The sequence below is a fragment of the Salvelinus fontinalis genome, chromosome 37, assembly GCF_029448725.1.
Source record: "Salvelinus fontinalis isolate EN_2023a chromosome 37, ASM2944872v1, whole genome shotgun sequence".
Taxonomy (NCBI): Eukaryota; Metazoa; Chordata; class Actinopteri; order Salmoniformes; family Salmonidae; genus Salvelinus; species Salvelinus fontinalis.
In genome coordinates, this window is record NC_074701.1 from 21409953 (window position 1) to 21437887 (window position 27935).

Below are 27935 nucleotides of genomic sequence, written 5' to 3' on the forward strand. Positions count from 1 at the left end.
ATTTTCATTGGATACAGCGTTACTGTCTTTGTAGTCCCCTGCTGTAGTGTTTCTGTCTTTAATGACTAGGTGTGTTTTTTACAGGAAGCAATGTATGGCCCAAGGACTGTGCCACACCACTTTGATATTTATCCTATGGTCAAGCCCCCATACAAAGATATGTTGTTTTGTGATAGTTGATGTGACGTGTGTGTGTGTGTGTGTGTGCGCGTACATGTGTGTGTGTGCGCGTACATGTGTGTATGCCTTTGTGTATGTGTAAAAACCATGACCAGGATAGCTGGGCCAAAAATTCTAACTCTCCAGTCTTAACCACTGATTTGTGTGGACCGGGTTAGGAGTTAAATGCTACCAAGAGCATGCCTAAATAACTCTTGCTCTCCAAAAGGGGTGGTTGTTAGCTTGGAATGCTAAAAACATTCCCTACCCCCTATCTTTGGAGAGCTTGACTGAATCATTAAGCTGTTGGACATCATTTTGGGACGTATAGAGTCAAAAACTATTGGCATATGGGTTGTTTTGCACCTTTCCCCCGGATCACAATATCAAATACTAGACTTTTAGACAACCATTGTAAAACAGACAAACAGACTTTTTTCTTGTAGAACTCGAGCAGCCACACTTACAACATGGGTCAGGTTACTATGATGTTTTAATAAAACAAATATCTTTACTTTTTTTACAAGTAAATAAAACAAATATACATTTTACATTAAACAGTAAATAACAATATAAATCATATTGTGTACACATTTACAGTATTGGAAACGAACCATGCAGCACCGTGTTCCCTTTTATCATACTGGTGTTGACAGAATTCAATAGCTCAGTTAAGTACCACCTCCAGTATAGTATTTACAATACAGTAATTTACTGCAATAATCAAGGTTAGTTCCATAAAAAGAGAAACAAAACAACTCTGCCATTTTTAATGACCTATCGATCTTTCCAAGACACATCCAATGACAACTTCCTTATTTGGCATCCTCCAGCATCCAGGGGAATCAGATTGGTCCATTTTACACCATCGCATCCCTCTGAGCGTATCACTTTTCTCTGGAATCTGTTCTTCCTTTCCAGGTGGTGTGTGTGTGTGTGTGTGTGTGTGTGTGTGTGTGTGTGTGTGTGTGTGTGTGTGTGTGTGTGTGTGTGTGTGTGTGTGTGTGTGTGTGTGTGTGTGTGTGTGTGTGTGTGTGTGTGTGTGTGTGTGTGTGTGTGTGTGTGTGTCTGTGTGTCTGTGTGTGTGTGTCAGCATCTCTGACAGATGTGTAGGTTATGGGCAGTGTGTCAGCATCTTAGGCAGTGTGTATGTCCAGGATGTGTGTGTGTCAGCGTCCCTGGCAGGTGTGTAGGTTCCGGTCTGCGGTTCTGCTGACTCCAGGGTCTTTCTCTCCTCTCGTCGGTCTGCAGGAGAGACCACTTCCACAGTCGCAGCGCTGGAACAGCTCCAGGCCATGGCCACCTTTCCTACGGTGACGTGTGCACACCTGGCCCTTCGTCAGCACCGGCTTACAGATACGAGACCAGAAGTGGCGTGCACAGCACAGACCCTCAGAGCAGTCAGAGGACCTCAGGCAGTTGTCACTTTCCTGACCTAGAGAAAGAGAGAGAGAAGGGAGAGGTAATTATGACGTGTTCTGTTGGAAACTCGGAAAAGGCCTCAAAGCTGGAATTTTTATAATGAAATGTTTTCTTTCAAACCCCTTGGCTTTGTGTTTTCAATGGTAATTTAGTCCGAAGTGGACAGTGTCAGGAGGACAAATCGATAGAATCTTTATGGGTAGTGTTTGTTGTGTGGGTGTGTGCATGTGTGCGTGTGTAATACACACCTACCTTTGACAGAATGTTGTGGTTGACCTTGGGGCAGATGCAGTCTCTTGTCATGGTGTTCCATGGTGTTGTTCTGCCTATTCCCAACACTAGTAGTGACTACAGCTTCAGCATCTTGATCACTGGCCTGACAAACACCTGAGGGAAAAGGTACACGTTATCAATAAACACAATATCTCATGACACCCCAACTTTCTTATCCATAAGTTGTTGTTGTTGTACTCCCAATACCTCTCATACCACATCATTAAAATTCACTACAAGACATCGCATGAATTAAAAGTATCATGATCTGAAAATGGTTGAAAAAATAACAACATGTAACATGTGGATATGTTGAGCTCACCGTTGATGCAGCGGTTCCCAGCGCAGCATATTGAATCCCTTGCGCACCGCTTTCGGATCTTTCGGCATGGGAGGCACGCGCCTCGGATACCATTGCAGAATTCATCACTCCCACACTCATCATCATATGTGCAAATAGGCTAAGATAAATAGACATAATAAAATATGTATTTCCATTGGAACATAAATGCAGAACGCATTTTGGTAAAAGCGCAAAGGTAACGTGTCCAACAAACGTTTGGGCATTGGTTAGTGTTGGTATTACGCACAGCTCCTAGAGCTTTCTAGTAGGGTTTCTTACCTGCAACGTGTCCACGACTGCTTTCTGCCGGTCGCTATCTGGTGAAGACGGACGTGGGCTCGGGCTAACCGTGTCGGTGCCACCAGGCAAGTTCTTGATGGCATTGGAGTTCAGTAAAACCGCCCCGGCATAAGCATCCCCAAGGTATCCAAACAGCATGAGATACACGGCCATAAAACGAAGCACTGACAGATGAGGCATACTTCTTCTTTATGTAAATTATCGGTCTTATAAATAAATCCGTCAAATGTATTGTTAAAAAGTCCGCGTAAGTCTTGAATCCTACCACAAAGTCTCAAGAGGTTGTTGTTAGTAGGGTATTTTGAGGTATCCTGACGCATGACTCTGCGATGTTCTCTTTATACATGTGGGTCTGTATTTATTCCCGCCCCTCGCAGCACACAACAAAGGCGGAGGGTGGAATTTCAAAGGCGCTTAAACTCCTGAGCTCCACTGTACGGAAATGGGCAACCGCCCCGCCAGGATTTCGTTTCACAATAATTGTGTGATCAACACGTCTCTATTGGGATTGCGCACATCACCTGCCTGGAGACCTCATTCTTTAAACGATACTTAAAGGATGCCATTGGGATACAGCTCAGGATAACTCCTGGTTTATTATGGCATTGTAGCCAATACCACATTTCTGTCAACTGGTTAGTGTAGCCAAATGTTGATCAAATTGGCACCAAAGTTATTCACTCACGTTTCAGACAGAATAAATTGTGGAGCTGCTCAAATCCAGAAGTTCTAATAGACTACGCTTGACGAGCAGTAGACACGGACCCTATTGCTTATTTTGGGTAAGATGGTCTGACATCTATGAGCCGTTCTGGCTCGCACAAGCCGCTCATGCAAGGCTACTTACTATTTGTACATTGTCTGAAATCTGCGCTCATAACTCGCAAATATTATGATTTAATATAGCATTTTTCCTTATTACCACATCCTATGATTGAACTGTATCTGTTGTCTGGACACATTCTCTCATTCTTACGCTCTTTTGGGAAAGTTTGGCACAGTGGAAAGGTCTTTCCTAAAGGCGCATTATTTTTCCTTTGACATTCAAGTAGCCTAACTGTCCTTTGGCTGTGTGTACACGGTGATTGGAGCTACTTTCCGTCGATTAACTACTTCATTTGATCTCTCTGATTGCAAAGGGCGCAATTATCCTCTAAGTGTGCTTGATTACACTAGCGGCGGACATCAATATAGGATATGCAAACCAGTATGGGGTGCGAAAGTTTACCGAATTAATGGGCTTCCGTGGAGAGGTCTTTCAGGGCTGACTGGCACATTGAGATAAAAGACAACTCTGATCTTTCATGCTTGCGATCAGGTTGCGCTTGGGAAGGACACAGGATAAAAGAGGCCACCAAATCGGACAGAGTGACTCTCTGCTCTTCCCATGGCCTGTAGCTCACTCCCACACAAATAGTCTCAAAAAGTTTACAATATATCCAGAAAAGGCACCAAAACAGTTCCTGTACGGGATGAGAAAGCGAGGCCGTAGAGAATGTGCTTGCTTCTCTTGTAGGCTACAGAAATAGTTTGTCACTTGGTCCCCATCTGGTGGTTTATAACTGTATAGACAATAAAGAAGCAATGTCGCCATACAAATATTGCCTACCTGAACACGAACACGAATTGGCGCTAAAGTATGTCTGGTGGTTTGGTTTGATGCTTTAGCTTTTAACCAAGGTGTAAACAAACGTGAATTAACAAGAACCCCTTGGATAGGTTCAAGTGATCACACAGAGGTGACACACTGTTAGGCCTGTCTCGTGAGTCAATTCCATCTCTGGGAATACACTTTCGATGGGTCTGATTACTGGCATCTGAAATACTTACGAACCAGAAGAAACATCTCTGAAAAGCTTAAGGTCCTCCTGTCAAAGCCTACAAGTTGCTTTCATTTGAGTCAGACTACTTGAGGGTGAACAGGAAGATGCTAACCTTTTGCACACTCTTGTGGTTGTGGATGTTTCCTTCTCTATATTATTGACTTGGTGTTTTGAATATAAAATCTTAATTTAACTTTAGATTGGCCACATGAAGAAAAGTATGTTGTATTTACTTTTTAAATGGTGTACACGTGGCACTCTGAAAATGTATTTGTGGTAGAAACATAACCCAAACACAAGGAAAATCTATCAGGCAACTCAGATTGTACTGGTTGGGGATACACAAATCAGTGGACATTAAAGCAGTAAGGGTCTGTCAAATTGTGAATGACAAAGTGGTGTACAAGAAACTGAAATGTTTGCAATCTTTTCTATGGATACCTGCATCACGGCAACAATAGTGTTTAAAATAAGTAATGCAGGCATAGGCTACGTGTTCTTGTCTGTGGCGTATGATCTGGATTATTTGTGGCTTGGGTTGCATATGTTTGTTCATGAGTAAAGATTGAAGCAAAATTCCTATTAAAATCTCTTGTGCCTTTACAAACTCAGCACTTTTTTAAATAAAAAAAAGATTGACAGTGCTAAGCATTCCCTCTCAATTTAACAAACCAGCTGTGCCGAAAACTGCAAATCATCTTTGCCATCTCTTTATCTGATTGAAGTGGTCTTTCTAAGTGGTGGTTTATCTATCAGATTGACATGTGAGTTTCTGTGCCCATTATCCACAAAGCGTCTCAGAGTAGAAATCAGATCTAGGATTAAGTCCCAACCTGTCTATATAGTCTTATTCATTATTATCTAAATGAGAAACTGATCCTAGATCAGCACTCCTACTCTGAGAGGCTTTGTGGATAAGGGCCCTGGTCTCAGTCTTCAGGTGCAACGACCCACTATCATGTCCAGAGGAGAGTGTACACATAATGCAGTCAGTGTTTCTACTTTGTTTCCATACCATGTGCACCCAGGTTAGGATACATATCCCTTAAATCTATCTTTTTGTAAAGGGAGAAAAGGAGGAAAATACTGTTTTATAGACAGACTTCCAGTTGTCTAGTGTTTTTTATTTTATTGTAAAAATATATATACGGAAGGCAGCAGCCATGTAGGAGAGGTGTGACAACAGATGTCATGTTATGAGTCGCTTACTGGTCATGCAGTATTGAAATGATGACATGATGTTAATTGGGATGCCAGTGATTTAAGGCACTTGCATTGTTCCACTGATGATGAATGATTAGTGGGGTTGGACAGTCAGGTACTGAACCACAAGTGTAGAGAAAATGATGAATGAATGATTAGCGTTACTGTTAAAACATAACCATGTTGGTTGTCCAGTCCACCAACTGTTCTACAAAAACTATTTTTAAAATAGAGCGAATACAAAATATGACTGATGCACACTTCATACTTATGTCAACAAGGAATAGTAATCGGTTGCTAACTGTTCTATGTATGTATCATTGTCCTCTGGATTTAGCGTCGACTTGTATGACTAACTAAACACGGAGAATCAACACAACAAAAGTGTCAAATATTAAACAGACTGTCACTTAAGTTTACAAACCAACACAATTCTTGAAAGAAAGAAAGCAAGTGCATTACAAAGTAATCAAGCACTTTAATATCAATACACAGTAACAATAACCAGTGCTCATAACGTTTCATCCATTCAAATTTAATTCAGCACCTGTAGAAACGACAGCACTGGAGGCATTAAAATTCCATTAAAAGTGGTAAATTAAACTACTGTGGCATGAAAATGGGACTTACCTATTTAAAGGGATGGCATTTATATTGATTGGTTAGCAACTACATGATGAAATAGCAACTCATAGGATGAGAATGTCAGACATTTGCAATATGTAAGGTTGATGTGTAGCTAAGAGCATATAGTGGACTTTCAAAATAAATCTTTATTATCTGATCGCTCAATGCCTGTGAAATGAAAGATGGTCCGAGGATCTTCGTTGATGAAGTTTGCTAATAACTGCATAATAACAAATTGCTTTCCAGAAATGAGGGTTGAATATGTGTGACTGATTACATTTGTAAGCAGGACATTTGAAAGGTCATGATTTTTCCATCAGAAGCACAGAACAAAAAGGTTGCTTTTTTGAAAGATAACTAGCTGCTGCATACAGTGTACATGAGTAAAGTAGATGAGTGTAGCAGCCTATGTGCATGTGTGAGAATGTAATTTCAAATGATATGTACATATACTCTGTGGTTCTAAACGTAATATTAAGACAAACAGTAACATTCTGGTTCGTCATGAGCACTTGGTACCTGTTTGACTTGTCAGACTCAGTGTTAAGATCCTGTTTCCCTATTGAAGAGGGCCAGGTACCAGATACTGTAGGTACTAGGTACTGCTGAGCCAAACCTCAGGAACCAGCTATAGTAATAGAAGTCTTGGAGAGAAAACAGGGTGCAGGGGGAAGCCTTCCAAACATGGACCCAGCCTGTCTGTTTGTGTCTGTAGGAGCAGTGCAGGTCTCTGGCCGCAACACAAAACTCATCTTCCACACTATATATTTTACTTTGTTATCGTTCCTTATAGTGTCCTTACACTCTCACATATATTGTACACACACTCATTCTCACACGCGCTCTCTGCTAAAGGAAAAGGCATTGTTTTAGCTCCAGGACTTACCTCTCTCTCTCTCTGTGTCTGTGTGTCTCTCTCTCTCTGTGTCTGTGTGTCTCTGTGTCTGTGTCTGTGTCTGTGTCTGTGTCTGTGTGTGAACACTGAGGAAATGCTAAAGTCATTAAATTCTAGTCCCAGAGCCACGTATAGCGAAGGCATATCGGTGACCCACAGCGGTTGTGGTCCTCTTCCTCTATTCCCCCTCTCCTCTTCCTCTTTATCGCAGTCTTTAGAATGCAACTACATCAGGAAGTAGGCCCCCAGGTCAACAACAGAAGAATATTTGGTATTGGGGGTGGGGGGGGGGGGGGGGGGGGGGTTGACGTTTAAAAATCGTTGTCCCAGCCAGAGTTGTCATCTGGGGGCGGGTCTTCATTGTCCTCTGGGAAGTTGTCAAAGTTACTCGTGTCCGTCGATGATGTCACCTGATTGACAGACAAAGTCAGACAGAGAATTGAGCCACTTAAACTTCTTATGAAAGCAGCTTGCTGCTGAGACTTTTGTTTGTGACTTACATTAGGGATGATAGGGGGTGTCAGAGTTCCCTTCCGTAGACCTTCCCCGTTAAAGCCCTCGAACCATCTGGAAATGTATAGAAACTGTTGTAAATATCAAAATGTGGAAAGATGAGGAGAATAATATGGCTCCATATCCATGAACTTACTTGTGTTTTTGGATGTCTTTAACACCGTTTTTCAAGTTTCCCAGTCTTTCTGAAGGATTGTCCCTAACATGGACACATCATGGTTAAATTCTCTACTTAAGACCAAATGATATTAAAAGGTCCAATGCAGCCATTTTTATCTCAATATCAAATCATTTCTCGGTGACAATAAATTACATTAGCGTGATTGTTTTCAATTAAAATAGTCAAAAAGTTACAGAAATAACTTCTTAGCAAAGAGGATTTTTTTCAGGAAAGAATTTTGCTAGGACTGTCTGGGAGTGGTCTGAGTGGGGACTGGAAAACTGAAAATTAGCTCTTACTGGCAGAGAGGTTCAAAACTCTCTTTCTTATTGGTCTATTAACTCATTTACTGTATGTTGATGTCGCCATGTAAGGCCAAAACTCCCTCCCACCAAAACAGAAATTCCAGGTGGTCTTTTAAAACAAATCTCACACTAACAGGGCATTATCATACTTTTTTACAATTTCACAGTATTATTCCAACCTCGTAGTGTGGAAATATATATAAAATACAGGAAAATCATGTTTTTGATTACACTGAGCATTTAAACCGTAATTGTTGAGGGTGGACCAAATGGTTTGCGACTCACCTGCATAGTTTTTTTATTAAGTTGGCAGCGTTTTTGGTAATCTTCTTTGGAAACTCAATCATGTCAATGCCCCTCAGGATGATGTTATAGGTCTTCATGGGATCAGGGCCAGAGAAGGGAGGGCTGGAAGACCGGGGTAGAAGTAGACACTAACATTTCTCCCAGTCTAAATTTACATCTAGCCTTACACTTTTATTTAAGAGTAATTATCAGGTTTGTCTGTATACCTGCCGGTGAGGAGCTCAAACATGAGGATTCCTAGAGACCAGTAGTCAGCTGAGATGTCATGGCCTTTGTTCAGAATGATCTCTGGTGCCACATATTCTGGTGTTCCACAGAACGTCCACGTTTTCTTCCCAAACCCGATCTTCTTGGCAAAGCCAAAGTCCACCTAAACAAAGAACATGGGAAAATACATTCTTAGGGGCAACCTGCAGCGTTAATAGTTGAAAGGGTTAGAGGTTTGAGCCATCAAGCTTTGAATCCACAAGGTGTGTCCCTTACTAGCTTGGCGTAGCCCCTGTGGTCGAGTATAAGGTTCTCTGGTTTGAGGTCTCTGTAGATGATGCCTTTGGAATGCAGGTAGGCAAATGCTTCCACCACACAAGCTGTGTAGAACCTGGTGGTGGAGTCCTCAAACGAACCCCTGGAGAAGGAAGTGACAATAATCACTAAAATAACCATAATATTTCAAACAAGCCCACATTGACCAGCTCTTCCACAGACTCACTGAAACACATGCGAGGCACAATGAAATGAGTTGAAATATTGGCCTAAAATGCTGACTAGGTTGCGTGCGCGAGCGTTGCAAAATAAATGTACACATACATGTTATTCTATTATTTAATCCAAACTGGTCGCGGGTGTCAACGGGAGTCTCCGTAGCCAGGCGCTAAACTAAAACTTGGTTTTACTTTAGAAGCTTGATGCGCTGCAAGTCCCACCTCTCCAAAATCTACTCATTGATTTTCACTAGCATACTTACCCACGTGGGTGATTGAAAGATGAACAGGTAGAGATAAATCAAAGAACTAACTAACAAAAAAAACTAACTAGGTTTCCCCTTTTACCTGTGGATTAATTGTCGGAGTAGAGAACACATGATTTTGTATGACTCAAAATGGGTGAAAATTCTACAAAGACACAGCAAAAATAGGAACATATGCATTTCAGGTAAAATAACAAAACAATGTTTATCTCCCAGGACAAAGGAGCTAGCAACAGCAAGCTAGCTAAATGTCCATAAATGTTTCATGTGTGTTTTGACCGGTCCCCAAATTAATATAGTTGATTCACAGTTGGTTTTGGTATTTTAACCTGCATGTCATGAATGAGTATGGTGGGGATAGACAAAAGCAACATGCGCACAATGGTGGTTTGGTGATCAAGGTATAACACTCACCGGTCTCTAAGAATGGTCCACAGCTCTCCTCCCAGACAAGCCTCCATCAGCATGTAGAGATACTTACTGTCCTTAAATGTCCTGTACAGTCTGAATTTGAAACACAGAGTACAAAGATATCAAGACAGTGGCGAGGGGAGGGTGGGTCCTCTGCAGTTTCACTGTGAATTAAAAGTGTCTGTGGACAGGTGTCGCATGAGTGTCTCTACCTGACAATGAAGTCAGAATGGGCCTCCTGCATAATGAGTTTCTCAGAGCGGATATGCTCCTGCTGCCGCGTGTCCACGATGTGACGCTTCTTCAGGATCTTCATGGCAAAGGTCTTCAACTCATCACTCTTCAGCTGGACCTGTTGACACAGGAGAGAGGAGAGCACTGTTAGCTGTAGGCAACAGTTCAATGAGACATCAATGCAATTCAACGTAAGTTGCAAGCTTAGTGTGGACTTCCTACATCTGTCGCTAGATTCCAGAAGACTGAACAGTCCCTTTACCAGTCAGAATGTTGAATTAACTGTCTGCTGAGTTCGCCCTTATGCCGTTGGAAATTTTAGACAAAATATCCATAAGACAGTATTATTAAACCGACTTCAATATACGGGTCTCTGTGCATGGCTCTCATGGTTTGTTTGATCATCATCTGAGGCACGTGCACATCACGTAAATACATGCAGGCGATGCATGCATATTAATCAAACTCGTGCAGGTGTAACAGTACTCTTCTTGCGTTGTGTACAATCAATCATCGACACGAACTCCAACTTGTAGCACCAGTCATGGAGCTTTATCCTGTCTAGCCCCGGGGTTCCGCTAGCGGAACTCCTCCCACATTCCACTGAAAAGGCAGAGCGCGAAATTCAAAAAATATTTTTTAGAAATATTTAACTTTCACACATTAACAAGTCCAATACAGCTAATGAAAGATACACATCTTGTGAATCCAGCCAACATGTCCGATTTTTTAAATGTTTTACAGGGAAAACACAATATATATTTATGTTAGCTCACCAACAAATAGAAAAAAACAGACATTTTTCACAGCACAGGTAGCATGCACAAAATCAACCAAACTAACCTAGAACAAACCAAAGAAACCAAGAAACAACTTCATCAGATGACAGTCTTATAACATGTTATACAATAAATCTATGTTTTGTTCGAAAAATGTGCATATTTCAGGTATAAATCATAGTTTACATTGCGGCTACAATCAGAAATTGCACCGAAAGCAGCCAGAATAATTACAGACACCAACGTGACATACCGAAATACTCATCATAAAACATTTCTGAAAAATACATGGTGTATAGCAAATGAAAGACAAAGATCTTGTGAATACAGACAATATTTCCGATTTTGTAAGTGTTTTACAGCGAAAACATAATATAGCATTATATTAGCTTACTACAATAGCCTACCACACTACCGCATTCATTCATCAAGGCACGTTAGCGATAGCAATAGGCACGTTAGCGTTAGCGAATAAACCAGCAAAAGATATTAAATTTCACTAACCTTCATAAACCTTCCTCAGATGACAGTCCTATAACATCAGGTTATACATACACTTATGTTTTGTTCGAAAATGTGCATATTTAGAGCTGAAATCCGTGGTTATACAACGTAGCATAACGTGCTAACGTAGCATCTTTTTCCCAGAATGTGCGGATATTTCTATTAGACTCTCACCTATTCTGACCAAATAGCTATTCATAAACATTACAAAAAAATACATGTTGCATAGGAAACGATAGATCCATTAGTTCTTAATGCAATCGCAGTGTTAGAATTCTAAAAATATCTTCATTACGACATAAGACTTAGTTATGGTAAGGGAATAACCAAAACCTGAGCGCAAAGCTACTAGTACACAGTTCGACAGATATATGAAATAGCATCACAAAATGGTTCCTACTTTTGCTGATCTTCTATCAGAATGTTGTACCTTTGGTCCTTTGTCCAGAAGCGTCTTTGTTTGGATTCAGAACGTTCTTTTTCCCTCTTGAATTAGCAAGCACACTGGCCATGCGGCGCTAAGCTCTCCAACGTCAACAAAGTCAAACAAAGCAACACAACTTACGTCCCGAATAAATTTCAATAATCTAATGAAAATATATTGAAAAAACATACTTTAGGATGATATTGTAACATGTATCAAATAAAATCAAAGCCGGAGATCATATTCGCCCATAACGACTGGTTTCCAGTAGGCAATAACAGGTCCCAACACGCGCCTTGCAGAAAACAGAAAATGGGGGACACCTTGTTCCAAGAGGGCTTATTCAACGTCAGACAGAGATAATCAACTCATTTTTCCTCTCACTTCCTCTTGACATCCGGGTGAAGGTGTATGACGTGCACGTATGGTCATACGTATCATGCCCATTTATAGGCAGTCACTTGAACAGAACATAGATTTCAGACTTTCCACTTCCTGGTCACAAAGTGTGCTGCCAAATGAGTTCTGTTTTACCCACAGACAAAATTCAAACGGTTTTAGAAACTAGAGAGTGTTTTCTATCCAATAGTAATAATAATATGCATATTGTACGAGCAAGAATTGAGTACGAGGCCGTTTAAATTGGACACGTGTTTCCCCAAAAGTGAAAACAGCCTGAAAACAGCCAGCCCTGTCCTCATCAGGTTTTAAAATCTGATAGGAACAGCACAAAATTGCACGTCATGCGATGCACGGCTCACCATCCAACTCTGCACTCACGCACGCTGGTTTGGTGCTTGTTCACTGGGCATGAAGTTAACAAAATAATACAATATACAATATAATATCTTTAACAATGTACCTGATAGGAAAGTGGCTAGTGATAAATCTTTACATAATTTCCATCAATTCCCATTATTAAAGTGGCTGGAGTTGAGTCAGTATGTTGGCAGCGGCCACTAAATTTTAGTGGTGGCTGTTTAACAGTCTGATGGCCTTGAGATAGAAGCTGTTTTTCAGTCTCTCGGTCCCTGCTTTGATGCACCTGTACTGACCTCGCCTTCTGGATGATAGCGGGGTGAACAGGCAGTGGCTCGGGTGGTTGTTGTCCTTGATGATCTTTATGGCCTTCCTGTGACATCGGGTGGTGTAGGTGTCCCGGTGATGCGTTGTGCAGACCTCACTACCCTCTGGAGAGCCTTACGGTTGTGGGCGGAGCAGTTGCCGTACCAGGCGGTGATACAGCCCGACAGGATGCTCTCGATTGTGCATCTGTAGAAGTTTGTGAGTGCTTTTGGTGACAAGCCAAATTTCTTCAGCCTCCTGAGGTTGAAGAGGCGCTGCTGCGCCTTCTTCACAACGCTGTCTGTGTGGGTGGACCAATTCAGTTTGTCTGTGATGTGTACACCGAGGAACTTAAAACTTTCCACCTTCTCCACTACTGCCCCGTCGATGTGGATAGGGGGTGCTCCCTCTGCTGTTTCCTGAAGTCCACAATCATCTCCTTTGTTTTGTTGACGTTGAGTCTGAGGTTATTTTCCTGACACCACACTCCGAGGGCCCTCACCTACTCCCTGTAGGCCGTCTCGTCGTTGTTGGTAATCAAGCCTACCACTGTAGTGTCGTCCGCAAACTTGATGATTGAGTTGGAGGCGTGCATGGCCACGCAGTCGTGGGTGAACAGGGAGTACAGGAGAGGGCTCAGAACGCACCCTTGTGGGGCCCCAGTGTTGAGGATCAGCGGGGTGGAGATGTTGTTACCTACCCTCACCACCTGGGGACGGCCCGTCAGGAAGTCCAGGACCCAGTTGCACAGGGCGGGGTCGAGACCCAGGGTCTTGATCTTGATGACGAGTTTGGAGGGTACTATAGTGTTAAATGCTGAGCTGTAGTCAATGAACAGCATTCTCACATAGGTATTCCTCTTGTCCAGATGGGTTAGGGCAGTGTGCAGTGTGGTTGCGATTGCGTCGTCTGAGGACCTATTGGGTCGGTAAGCAAATTGGAGTGGGTCTAGGGTGTCAGGTAGGGTGGAGGTGATATGGTCCTTGACTAGTCTCTCAAAGCACTTCATGATGACGGAAGTGAGTGGTACGGGGCGGTAGTCGTTTAGCTCAGTTACCTTAGCTTTCTTGGGAACAGGACCAATGGTGGCCCTCTTGAAGCATGTGGGAACAGCAGACTGGGATATAATAAGAATAACAGCAGACTGGGATACAATAAGATGCCATGTTGAGTAGGTGAAGGCAAGACAAAACTAAAACCAAAAACCCATTGGCTTAACAATAAAATGGCAAGGGGAATCACCAATATAACCCTGTACACAGGTGTTTACATGGTTTTGCACATGTGCCAGGTGATGGCAATTGTAATGGCAGTACCAGCTTATAAAAAAGCCCGTTTAACAATACTTTTCTGTGGATATTTTGTCTCATATTTTTTGCACATGAACCATTGAAGTGGACAACCGGCAGAGTAAGTTCAAATGACAGTTTACTCAACATTTTGTCTACACAATGCTATTCAAGGCAATGTTCATTAAGCAATAGCTTGCTATTAGGTAAGAAGTCCGACCAGTGGCAGTTGTGGTTCCTACCAGCTCTACGCGGCCGAAGCCACCAACCCCCAGTGTGTCAATGATGTTGAAGTCAGGCAGATTGAGGTTGGAGAAGAAAGCGTTCTCTGCTTCGTACCTGCAGGGACAGAAAACAAGGACATGTTAACTTTGAGGTAGTACTTATTTTTAACTTTTCTAATTCTACACTGATTAAAACATGGGACAGATGGTGGAATCTCTGGCCAATCATTGGCATTGATCAATTAACTAACAGGTAGAAAAAACACCTGCAGTTCTCCAGACCTGTTTTAATGTCCTGAGTCCTGACCTCTATCACAACACAGAACCTCCTTCTCCCCTGTCTGTTCTCATTGCACCAGAGACCGAGGGGGACAGAAGTCACATGAGATGACTTCTCTGGAACCAAATGGCAAGGCCTGTCACTCCCAGTGTCCTCTCTGGTTATTGTTTAATCCTGTGGGCCTTATCAGCTCAGTAGTGTAATCGAGAGGATCAGGGCAGATAGAGGCCTGAGGATAAAGGGTTACTGGGTCAACACCTTCAGCGTCAGATGCATGCCAAAACAATCACTGTGACTGTGGACTGGTTCATACTTTTCCATGTGAAAGGGGAAAGAGCAAGGACAGCAGCTTCACAGCGATTGCAAATGTCACACCTGTCCAGCCACATTAACCCATACTGGAATTTTTCCTGGACTATGTGACATTACCAGGAAACATCTGGGCCCTAGTGATGAGCTCCAATCACAGACCTTCTTACTGGAGGGCAATTATGTTTATGATGATGACTCTGTTTGTGGTCTTCTCCACAGTCTCACATGTAGAAGGTGTTGTCTAGAAGGTGTTGTCAATGGAACCAACTCTGCCAGTTGGTACAACTGTCTGTCTGCCCTGTTTCTCAGAAAAAGGACATGTTTAGCAGGGGCAGTGAGGCCCACTTGTCCATGAGGACTGAGCATTGAGCACATATCTATTGGGCTTCACCAGGCTCTCCTTTCATCACTCCGGTCTACTCTACCCATCTCCTGGAACACAGCCCAGACTGCACTCCAAAAAGGGTGGCCCATTTACAGCTCAGGGTGACTGACAGCTGACCCCTCTCCCTGTCAAGAGTTTTACAAGTCAAGGGGTGACAGCGAGGCCCACTTGTCCCTGAGTACTGAGTACGGCTCTATTGGGCTTCACCAGCATCTCCTTTCATCACTCCCCTCTACTCTACCCATCTCCTGGAACACAGCCCAGACTACACTCCAAAGAGGCGTGTCTACTGTCAAGAGTTTTACCATTCAAGGGTGATGGGTAAGGCCAAGAGATTTTCCTGACCAAGCGATCTGAGAAGGGAAGCGTTACAGCTCATTTCAGACCTACCTCAGTCATAAGCTCATTTGATTGTAAGACTAGTTTATGACCACTAGATGGCGAGGTTGTACCATTGTCATCACAGGTAAAGGAAGTTCAACTTAACTCTTATTTGTGTGTAACCTTTATTTAACTAGGTAAGTCAGTTAAGAACAAAGTCTTATTTACAATGATGGCCTATCCCGGCCAAACCCGGACGACACTGGGCCAATTGTGCGCCGCCGTATGAGACTCCCAATCACGGCCGGATGTGATTCAGCCTGGGTTCAAAACCAGGGACTGTAGTGTCGCCTCTTGTACTGAGAAGCAGTGCCTTAGACCGCTGTGCCACTCGGGAGCCCATTTCAGTAGTTGAGAATGGAAGAAAGAAGAAATAAATTCAAATGTATAGAGTTAAGTGGAGGCTCCTCTCAGAGGAGGAAGGGGAGGACCATCCTCCTTCTGGAATTTCATAAAAATAAAAATAGTAAAACATTAAAGTGATGCTTTTTAGATAAAACTATACTAAATATATTCACTTCACCAAATAATTGATTAAAACACACTGTTTTGCAATGAATATCTACAGTATCCTCAGCAGCACTCTGTAGGGTAGCACTATCGTGTAGCCGGAGGACACCTGTCCTCCTCTGTTCTGTCCTCCTCTGGGTACATTGACTTCAATAGAAAACCTAGGAGGCTCATGGTTCTCACCCACTTACATACAGTAGACTTACACAGTAGTTATGACAACTTCTGGAGGACGTCCTCCAACCTATCAGAGCTCTTGCAGCATGAACTGACATGTTGTCCACCCAATCAAAGGATCCGTTTTTTTCACCTAGTCACAGACAGCTGATGTGTTCTGCACTTAAGTCCACAAGCAAAGGGAAAAGGTGAGAGGAAGAGAGAGTGTAGATCGTTGTGAGATGGAATTATGTATACTGTACAACGAGCAAAGTGATCATGCTGTTTTAATGTGGCTGCTATGAAAGTGAACTGTGTTCGCCTGTGATCAGTGGTGTATTCACTCCGCCGATTCTGTTGAAAAACGTTTCTTAAACGGAAGCAAATGGAACGAAACAGGGATAAACATATCTGAATTTGTCCAGAGAAACTCTTATTTGCAACTGTTGGACTAATGATTACACCCTAGACCAGCTAGATGCAGGCAAGACCTTGATTACTAAAAATTATCTTGACGTGTGCACCTACGCTGTAAATTGTCAATCATAGGCTGTAGCAACCTCATGATGGGTACTGGGAAAATTCTAGTATCATGTACTCGCCTAAACCTATCGATGTTACATTAAACTGGGTGAATGGAAAATGAATGACAGTCATCCAACATGATGTATTGGAAATAAGGCCATGCTCATAAAAAATAATCCTCCCTCATCTTAAAAGGCACAAACCGCCACTGATAGAACTGCAGAAAATTGCAGATATACAGAAAAGCAATCCGTTCATCTATACAAGTGTGATGACAAAATATACACACTAGTGTTAAGAGCATTGGGCCAGTAACCGAAAGGTTGCAGGTTTAAATCCCAGAGCCGACTCCAGTGAAATAAAAAAGGCACTTAACCTTAATTGCTCCTCTAAGTCACTCTAGATAAGAGCCTCTGCTAAATGACTCAAATGTATGACCCACACACGGGTCATTAAATATTGTGTGGATGACATCTAATTGCGATTTGTTTGGGGCCAGATATTGCAATTGTGATTAGAAATAGCAATATTTAAACACTTGGCAAAAACTTGGTAATTCCATCAGACATGGTTAAAACGACTGTCAAGCTAGAAAACATCACTTCTAAAGTGAAATAAGATCATATTAATGCATACAAACTGTGCTAATCTTTTCCAACATTGTTATAGGCTACATATGATAATATATAGGATTATTACACCTACATATTAACAAACACATTTTTAACATAATCATCCAAATACACTCACCAGCCAGTTTATTAGGTACACCATCCCTTTCAGTTTATTAGGTACACCATCCCTTTCAGTTTATTAGGTACACCACCCCTTTCACGAAAATCGTTCACTCCTACAGACAGTGAGTCATGTGGCTTGCTATATAAAGCAGGCAGACAGGCATCTAGGCATTCAGTTACTGTTCGATTGAATGTTAGAATGGGCAAAACAAGTGACCTAGCGACTTTGAGCGTGGTATGATCGTAGGTGCCAGGCGCGCCAGATACAGTATCTGAGAAACGGCCCCTTCATGGGCTTTTCGCTCACAACAGTGTCTAGGGTTTATAGACAACGGTGTGACAAACAAAAAACATCCAGTCAGAGCCAGTCCTGTGGGCGAAAACAGCTTGTTGATGATATATTTTAATATGATCACCACAAATCTGAGGTATTTTCTGCACAACACTTGCATGTGGTTGACATCGGTTTGCTTGTAGCCGAAATACTGCCATAGGCCTACTCCGAAGATGCGCCCTTCTTTGGCACCAAATCTACGTTATCATTAGCAGCACTCGTGTTTCCGATGCACACACAGGTAAAGCGCTTTCACTCCTCACCAGTGTGTAACTGTGCAGAGAGTGAGAGATCCTGCTTGTGATTGGTCAGCATCATCTGTGCATGTAGAGAGTGAATGAACAAAGACTAGCACATCTCATTGGAGGAGGCACCATAGTCTAGTTTTTGTTGTATTAAGGGATGGAGAAAAATGTACAGAATGGTTACTTGGAGGAAAATGGGGGAGGGTCATGCTTTTCCAATTTCAGTTAAGGGGAGGGTTTAGTATTTTTTTTTATCTAGTCATTTGTAATTGATTACATTTCAATATTTCTCACTGTTTTAGAATTAGTTGCTTATTATGCTATACTGTATATCGTGTGGCCAATGTTGCGACTCATCTCTGATTCTCCGCTGGGCGCGCAATATCAAGTGCGCCTATAGGTAATTTAGTGTGGTCTCAGTCAAATGATCCATAGCCTATAGGCTATAGGCTACGAAGTGCATGCTCCTAGAAGCACAGAGCAAAGTTATATTTTTAATACATCTGCTCGGATGGTGTAAATAAAACTAGTCTGCATTACACACTGTAATGGATATTCCAACCCTGAGCCCCGGCCTGCTCTGCTCTTGCTGATCAAAAACGTTTTTTAGTGCTGCCTAACCAATGCTGTGCTGTGTAGGCCTACAGTGGCAGTTCAGGAGGAGAGTCAAAGGCTTCTTACGAAAATACATTTTGATGTTGCGCACAGACTAGCCTATAGCCTATGTTCTGAACAGTTTGAGAAGGAGAGCACAAAGTTGAGAAGGAGAACCAGAGGTCAACTTTGATAGCTTGCTTCTACTATAATTAATTTTATTAAAAACAATATGTTTCTTGACCATGATGTATTTATCAGAGTCATTGACCTCACAATAAGCCAGATTTGAGTAACTTACATTGGGGTGCTAAAACAATAAATCGGAAATGGACAGCTTATGATGTTGAAAGTAGGCAAATTCAAATAGGCATAATTCATTTAAACTGTCTAAATTTGAATTAGATTTGACTAACTTCAAGAGGGCTTTGTGTTTCAGCCTATTTCTTCCTATTTAAGAAATAAGAGGTAGGCCTACCTATTTTGACATTTTCAATCTCTCCTTGTCCCAGTCTGTAATGCCAACATGTTTCAAGCTGACCACCACTGTCCCTGTTCACAAGAGCTCCAAGGAAACCTGCTGGTCACGACACACATCAACACCATCATTCCAGACACCCTAGACCCACGTCAATTCGCATACTGTTCCATCAGATCCACAGATGACGCAATCTCAAGTGCACTTCACACTGCCCTCCACCACCTGGACAAAAGGGGAAATAACTATGAGAATGATGTTCATATATTACAGCTCAGCATTCAACAACATAGTCCCCTCCAAGCTCATCACCAAGCTAGGGATCCTGGGACTAAACCCCTCACTCTGCAACTACATACTGGACTTCCTGATGGGTCGACCCCAGGTGGTGAGGGTAGGCAACAATACCTCTGCCACGCTGACCTACAACATGGGGGACCCTCAGGGGTGTGTGCTTAGTCCCCTCCTTTACTCCCTGTTCACCCTCGACTGCGTGGCCGCGTATGACTCCAACACCATCATCAAGTTTGTTGACGACACAACAGTGGTAGGCCTGATCATCGACGGCGATGAGTCAGCCTAAAGGGAGGAGGTCAGAGACTTAGCAGTGTGGTGCCAGGACAACAACCTCTCCCTCAATGTCAGTAAGACCAAGCAGCTGATCGTGGACTACAGGAGAAAGAGGGGAGAGCACGACCCCATCCACATTGACAGGGCTGTTGTGGAGCGGGTCCTTGGCATCCACATCACTAAGGACTTAACATGGTCCACATACAGTACACCCGCACAGTCGTGAAAAGGGCACGGAAGCACCTCTTTCCCTTCAGGAGGCTGAAAAGATTAGTCATGGGCCCTCAGACTCTCAAAAGGTTTTACAGATGCACCATCGAGAGCATCTTGACTGGCTGCATCATCGCTTGGTATGGCAATTGCACCACCTTTGACCGCAAAGTGCTACAATGGGTGGTGCACACAGTCCAGTACATCACTGGGGCCAAGCTCCCTGCCATCCAGGACCTTTATATCAGGCGGTGTCGAAAAACTGGCAAAGACCCTAGTCACCCAAGTCATAGACTGTTCACTCTGCTACCATCCGGCAAACGGTAACAAAGCTTCAACTCTTGGACCAACAGGCTCAGAGACAGCTTCTACACCCAAGCCATAAGATTGCTAAATAGCCAGACTGCTAAATAATCAATTAACATACTATCTGCTCTGACTCTATCTTGCACTGACCCTACGCACACTCACTAGACTTTATATACACACCATATATACACACACACAGACACAGACACAGACACACACACACAGACACACACACACAGACACACACACACACACACACACACACACACACACACACACACACACACACACACACACACACACACACACACACACACTTGCTGCTGCTACTCTGTTCTTTATTTTACTCTTATTATTATCTATCCGGATGCCGAGTCACTTTACCCTGTCTTCATGTACATATCTACCTCAAGTACCTTGTATCTCTGCACATTGATCTGGTACTGGTACTCCCTGTATATACTGTAGCTCCATTCCTATGTATTTTATTTAATTCCTCTTTTTACAATTACTATTTTACTGTTACTATTTTATTTTGTAAGATTCTTTTCACTCTGCATCATTGGGTAAGGTCCGTAAGCAAACATTTCACTGTAAAGTCCAGATCAGTTGTATTCGGCGCATGTAATAAATACAATTCGATTTGATTAAATAGCCTACCTCCGTGTCAGTTAAGTTAAAACCAAAACTCAAATTCAGGGGGTACGCCATAGGCCTACATTTTATTAAAGAAAATTAGATTTTTTAAGAAAATAAAACTGATCTGATTATATAAAGTGATCTATAACAGAGCTTTGGTCCGCAAAGCTTTATCCCAGAAACAAGCTGTGAATACGCGGGAAAGACGTTACTTTCTTTGACATTCAGAGGCTGAGCTACAACCTTCTATAGCCGAGGAGACAAAAAATAGACATTGCTTGGGAAATAATCTAATTCTGTCAGTATCAAGTGATTAAGTGACTATTCACTTTCTGTACAAAAGCCAGACAGCTTTTAGGGAAAAACTTGAGTGACCTTCTCTCGTTGGGTTAAGCCACAGAAGAAGAATAGCCAGCAGTTAATAGTCAGCCTCCATTTTTTGGCATCAGTAGTTCTACTCTGTCTGGGGTCAAAAGAAAGGCCTAACTTTTGAAAGTACCATGCTCAGATTCCAAATGATGCTTCAGATGTAATTATTTGCAAACAGGGATAGTTTGGTTTAAAACAAGACACACTGATTTGGCATTGGAGAAATATGATAAGATGAACACATAGGCCTATCTCACTGTCCATTCTTAGTCTGTAATTTCTGTAATTTTTGTGGTATTAAGAAATATTCCGCTGATATGTAAAATGACGTAGAATTGCATGACATTTTTATAAAAGTCAATTTTTTCTCAGACCTGCAAATACAATGATAGATTCATGCAATGCTTTTACTATAAAGGAGATATTTCCACCCCTACTGTTGTCTACGGTACCCACAACCTTCTGGCCCACAGCCCTGTGTGCTATCAAAATTCCAGCGGTGCCACGTAATGCTTACAGGGCGAAGAACTGTTTCTAAAACTGCATATCTAAGGCTTTGGTCTGTCCAAGAAGGGCGGGTAAACATTAGACATCTTCTCTGCTATCCACTTTGTTTTAATTATTATTTTAGGTATAGGGGAGGGTCACTTGTTTTCTTTCTAGCCTTTATTATAAATAACATTCACTTCCTAACAGTGTCAAAGAAAGAAGAAAATCGCAGCCTCTGCTATATGGATATTGCAATTGCAATTTCTATCTGAATTTGATTAATCGTGCAGTCCTATTTCAACCACATAAAATATGCATCCAAGCAGAACAAAAATATTTCCTCTATTTGCGGGTTAGGGTCGGGTGAGGGCCTCAGAATTTCACTTTATCACATAATAGTTGGACGGTTGCGGAAGGTTTATCAGAAATTGCAGGCAGGTGAACAAACAGCTGACCCGTGCACCACTAATACCCCCATTTCTTGCAAATCGGACAAAATTAATTTTGAAAGATGAGATACAACAATACAACACAAGCATTTGTATTGTATAGCAGTGGTGGAAAAAGTACTCAATTGTCATACTTGAGTAAAAGTAAACATACTTCAGTAGAAAATGACTCAAGTAAAAGTGAAAGTCACCCAGTAAAACACTACTTGAGTGAAAGTCTAAAAGGATTTGGTTTTAAATATACTTAAGTTTCAAAAGTAAATGGAATTGCTAAAATGTACTTAAGTCTCAAAAATATAAACCATAAGCAAACCAGACGGCACCATTTAACAAAAACAATTGACGGATTGCCAGGGGCACACTCCAACACTCAGATATAATTTACATACTAAGCATTTGTGTGTCAGGGAAAATGTATGGAGGAAAAAGTACATTATTTTCTTTAGGAATGTAGTGAAGTAAAAGTTGGCAAAAATATAAATAGTAAATTAAAGTACAGATACCCCCAAAAAATTACTTAAGTAGTACTTTCAAGTATTTTTCCTTAAGTACTTTACACCACTGGTATACAACAACCTTGAATCCAACTGCACAACCAGGGATGGAAATATTGTTGAAAACATTACCAATGTATCATACTGGACACAATGCAGTAGATTGTACAGTAGGTTCCATGACAAAGACTCTATTCACTGTCTTACTCAGACATGGGCCTCACTACAGTGACCAACACAGAGTACCTTTCTCCATTCTTACCTCTTTCCAGGATGTAAGCAAAACAGTGAAACATTATTTATATTTTGTACACAAAGAATAGAATCTTCTGTAGTCCCCCCCAATATAAGAATTTCAGTATGAGAGAGGCTGACATTTCAAATGTACCATACGAGGTACACACAGCCAGGTATGGAATTACTGTATGTAAGGTTTATAATAACATGTTTAAACATCATACAGACTTCCAACAAAGAACATAATACTACCAAAATAATTCCCTAAGGTGTAATAAAACAACTATATTTCTGACATTAGTGGATTAGTGAACAGTAGACAGATAAGATCATAAAGAATTATGTCATTCTTGTCTGAGTATGTGTGCGTGCGCGAGTGTGCCTGGCTGTATGAGTGTTTGCCTGCATGTGTGTATCTGTATATGAGGGTATATAATGTATCAAACACTCTAACCTCTAATACCCCCTCCAAGCCCCCATCTATTGCTCCAATGCTTCCTGAAGAGAGAGGGAGAGTGCTTCCCAAAGTCCCCCATGAGATCTTCTGATGGTACACAGCTGCCAGTACCTCCATTTTCATCACATCCGGGACTGGAGCCTGGAACAGACCAGACCCTTTCTATACACGGTGTGTCCAAGCTCAAACACACACTCAAAACTAAGTTGTAGGTTTTTCCTTTGTTACTAAACTCTGGATAGAAACACCTGCTTAAGTGACAGAAATTAATACAAATGTTCCACAAAATGTGGTTAGGATATTCCTTTATGCCAAAGGGAGAACTACCACCCTTACTGCATTGAGGAAATAATCAAATGATAAACAAAAAGTGTAGTGTTGAGGACAAGGCAACTCTCCCTAATAGCGAGAAGCTGTAGTCAAGATGCGGTTGCTGTGTGGCGCCCAGCCAGCTGTGGCCAATTAGACAGGTTCCATCTCAGTGGCGGTCTGATTCGTGCTCCTCAATCTCCCCTGGCAACCGGCTCCCAGGAAGTAACGAACAGGAAAGGAAACTCCAGGGATACAACAGACAGTAGCGGGACGGTGAAAAAGTCATTTTTATCAGGGTGACAAAGGCACATATTTTGATTTGACAGACAGATGAATTAGAGTTGTATTTATTTGGTCTTGTGTGGCTCAGTCTGTAGAGCATGGAACTATCAATGCCAAGTGTTGTGGGTTTGATTCCCTCTGAGGTCACCCATAAGCAAATGTATCCACGCATGACTGTAAGTCGCCTTGGATAGAAGCATCTGCTAAATGACACATTATATTACCACAGAGGGGATGTAGAATAGGGATATACAATAATATAACACTAGATATACCACTGTCAACTCTCTCCGAGTGTCTTGGCTGGTGACAAGCTGACCCCGGTGTTTCACTTTATTCACAGCTTTGCGGTCAGTCTGTCTTGTGTGTCAACCACAGTTCTGCTTTCTCCTCACCTTGTCTCACAACATTACCCTGCACTGAAATGGCATCTCTTTATGCCAACAAGAACACGCCACAGCACCAAGGTGCCCCTGTGCCAAGGTGTCCAGTGTCTGGTGCTATGCTCCTGTTCTCATGGTCACACTTAACATATTGGTTCCTCCAAGGGCTGCGGTAGAGGTTACAACCTTAACTTCCATGTCTGTCACCAGAGAATTGCGTTATGTAACAGACCGAAGGTTGACAAAACCACAAAGCCAAGCAAGGCCAGTTGATAGAATGAGTAATGAGTAGACAGTGAAAGAAAGGGGACTTACCTAGCCTTGGCCTCAGCATCCTCACAGCCTTTACTGGACACCTCCTCCAACCCTCCAATCAGGTGCTTGAAGGAGCTGCAACACAGGAAGTGAAAGAGTGTTTGTGAAACATTCATTTTTATATGAGTTCAAGACATTGATCCCATTGCATTGATGTCACCCTCCTCTTCCTTAAATGACATTCAATAAACTGTAATATCTTGATATATAATTATTGTTGTCTTCAAGTAATCACGTCAGTTGTCTAAATGACAAAAACATTGCTAATTGGCCTTGTGTTTCATTAACTGTAGTGTAACTGCTCCAGCCCCTTGATAATTGTAATTGACATGACATACTTAATAAGCGGGGCTCTATATACCCCTAGCCACTTATTCTCCATATGACTAATCTAGTGCAGCTGTGTATTGCATCTTTATAGTACCTATGAAAACTTTATGAATGTTAAATAAACCTTTTTAAGATTGCTGTTTGTTTGAAGTGGAAACCACTTGGTCTCAATTTATAAGACCACAAGACCACCTGATCAATTTATAATACCCAGATTCCCCACACATATCATCTCTGTTTGGATGTGCTTGAACCCTAGACCCATAAATCCTTAAGCAAATATTGATGAATATGAAAATGAAGGATACTAATGATAAATATACATTTCAATTGATATCTTTACAACTGAAATACCAGCTTACAACCCTGGCTGCCAAGGCTAAATCCTCATGCCAAAATACTTACATTGTGACATGCAAACACATGCGCAAGCACACACACATATACAGTTGAAGTCGGAAGTTTAAATACACTTAGGTTGGAGCCATTAAAACTCGTTTTTTTCAACCACTCCACAAATTTCTTGTTAACAAACTATGGTTTTGGCAAGTCGGGTTAGGACATCTACTTTGTTCATGACACAAGTAATTTTTCCAACAATTGTTTACAGACAGATTATTTAACTTATAACTCACCGTATCACAATTCCAGTGGGTCAGAAGTTTACATAAAGTTTACACATTAAGTTGACTGTGCCTTTAAACAGCTTGGAAAATTCCAGAAAATAATGTCATGGCTTTAGAAGCTTCTGATAGGCTAAATTACATAATTTGAGTCAATTGGAGGTGTACCTGTGGATGTATTTCAAGGCCTACCTTCAAACTCAGTGCCTCTTTGCTTGATATGGGAAAATCAAAAGAAATCAGCCAAGACCTTAGAAAAATAAAATTGTAGACCTCCACAAGTCTGGTTCATCCTTGCGAGCAATTTCCAAACGCCTTAAGGCACCACGTTCATTAGTACAAACAATAGTATGCAAGTATAAACCCCATGGGACCACGCAGCCGCCATACCGCTCAGGAAGGAGGCGCGTTCTGTCTCCTAGAGATTAACATACTTTGGTGCAAAAAATGCAAATCAATCCCAGAACAACAGCAAAGGACCTTGTGAAGATGCTGGATTAAACAGGTACAAAGTATCTATATCCACAGTAAAACGAGTCCTATATCGACATAACCTGAAAAGCCGCTCAGCAAGGAAGATGCCACTGCTCCAAAACCGCCATAAAAAATCCAGACTACGGTTTGCAACTGCACATGGGGACAGAGATCGTACTTTTTGGAGAAATGTCTTCTGGTCTGATGAAACAAAAATATAACTGTTTGGCCATAATGACCATCGTTATGTTTGGAGGAAAAAGGGGGAGACTTGCAAGCCGAAGAACACCATCCCAACCGTGAAGCATGGGGGTGGCAGCATCATGTTGTGGGGGTGCTTTGCTGCAGGAGGGACTGGTGCACTTCCCAAAATAGATGGCATCATGAGGTAGAAAAATTATGTGGATCTATTGATGCAACATCTCAAGATATCAGTCAGGAAGTTAAAGCTTGGTCACAAATGGGTCTTCCAAATGGACAATGACCCCAAGCATACTTCCAAAGTTGTGGCAAAATGGCTTAAGGACAACAAATTCAAGGTATTAGAGTGGCCATCACAAAGCCCTGACCTCAATCCTATAGAATATTTGTGGGCAGAACTGAAAAAGCGTGTGTGAGCAAGGAGGCCTACAAACCTGACTCAGTTACACCAGCTCTGTCAGGAGGAATGAGCCAAAATTCACCCAACTTATTGTGGGAAGCTTGTGGAAAGCTACTCAAAACGTTTGACACAAGTTAAACAATTTAATTTAAAGGCAATGCTACCAAATACTAATTAAAACCTCTTGGAAATAGGGGGCGCCCTTTTCACTTTTGGATAGAATTGTGCCCAATTTAAACGGCCTCGTACTCTGTCCTAGATCATATGATATGCACATTATTATTACTATTGGATAGAAGACACTCTGAAGTTTCTAAAACTGTTTGAATTATATCTGTGAGTAAAACAGAACTAAAACTTCCAAACAGGAAGTGAAAATTCTGAAATGGGTCTCTGTGAAAGGCATCGCCTATTCAATTGTCTTGTATTTATGGATCTGTATGCACTTCATACGCCTTCCACTAGATGTCAACAGGCAATAGAAGGTGGAATAAAGTGTCTAGCCTTATGTGGGACCGGATGAGAGTCTTTGGAGTGACAGGTCAGCCATATTGGGTAGACATGAAGAAATGATCCGGGGACGTTATTGGATATATATCAGAAAAACATCCTAAAGATGGATTCTCAACTGAGTTTGACCAGTTTATTCGACTTTTATTATCATTTTTGGAATTTTTCGTTCATTGCGTCAAATCTTCATGGACATGTGAGCTACACATGCTAGCCAAAGTTGCTAATTCGACAGAAGAAATGGACATTCTAAAACAAAACAACGATTTATTGTGGAACTAGGATTCCTGGCACTGCATTCTGATGAAAGTTCATCAAAGATAAGGGAATATTTATGATGTTATTTCGTACTTCTGTTGACTCTGTTGACTCCAACATGGCGGAGAATGGCTGAGCGCTGTCTCAGATTATTGCATGCTGTGCTTTTTACAAAAGTTATTTTTTGAAATCTAACACAGCGGTTGCATTAAGAACCAGTGTATCTTTAATTATATGTACAACATGTATTTTTCAGCAAAGTTTATGATGAGTTTTTCTGTTAGATTACGTGACTCTCTAAAATTTCTCCGGACATTTTGGAGCCATTTCTGACCATGTCGCCAATGTAAAACCACGATTTGTAGCTATAAATATGCACATTTTCGAACAAAACATACATGTATTGTATAACATGATGTCATAAGACTGTCATCTGAGATAAAGATTAAGACTAACTTCCG

The 27935-nt window shown here is 41.7% G+C and overlaps 2 protein-coding genes across 3 annotated transcripts in view; both read right to left on the reverse strand.

Moving 5' to 3' along the window:
* Positions 1–657: 657 nt before the first annotated feature.
* LOC129835961 (dickkopf-related protein 1-like) lies at positions 658–2902 on the reverse strand. The gene is made up of 4 exons (XM_055901657.1): positions 2477–2902; positions 2177–2315; positions 1834–1968; positions 658–1594 (listed from the first exon to the last, which is right to left on the reverse strand). The coding sequence occupies exons 1-4, from the start codon at positions 2675–2677 to the stop codon at positions 1329–1331; spliced, it is 741 nt and encodes a 246-aa protein (XP_055757632.1). The 5' UTR covers positions 2678–2902; the 3' UTR covers positions 658–1328.
* A 3079-nt stretch (positions 2903–5981) lies between these two features.
* Positions 5982–27935, reverse strand: part of LOC129836351 (cGMP-dependent protein kinase 1-like) — a 162426-nt gene continuing 140472 nt past the window's right edge. For both annotated transcript variants that reach the window (XM_055902396.1, XM_055902395.1), the window contains exons 9-18: positions 24679–24753; positions 14245–14341; positions 9920–10059; positions 9711–9800; positions 8813–8954; positions 8536–8699; positions 8309–8431; positions 7695–7757; positions 7546–7612; positions 5982–7455 (exon numbers count right to left, since the gene is read on the reverse strand). In XM_055902396.1, coding sequence (XP_055758371.1) covers positions 7357–7455; positions 7546–7612; positions 7695–7757; positions 8309–8431; positions 8536–8699; positions 8813–8954; positions 9711–9800; positions 9920–10059; positions 14245–14341; positions 24679–24753 — 1060 coding nt within the window. In that variant the 3' untranslated portion in view covers positions 5982–7356. The remainder of the gene's footprint in view (positions 7456–7545; positions 7613–7694; positions 7758–8308; positions 8432–8535; positions 8700–8812; positions 8955–9710; positions 9801–9919; positions 10060–14244; positions 14342–24678; positions 24754–27935) is intronic.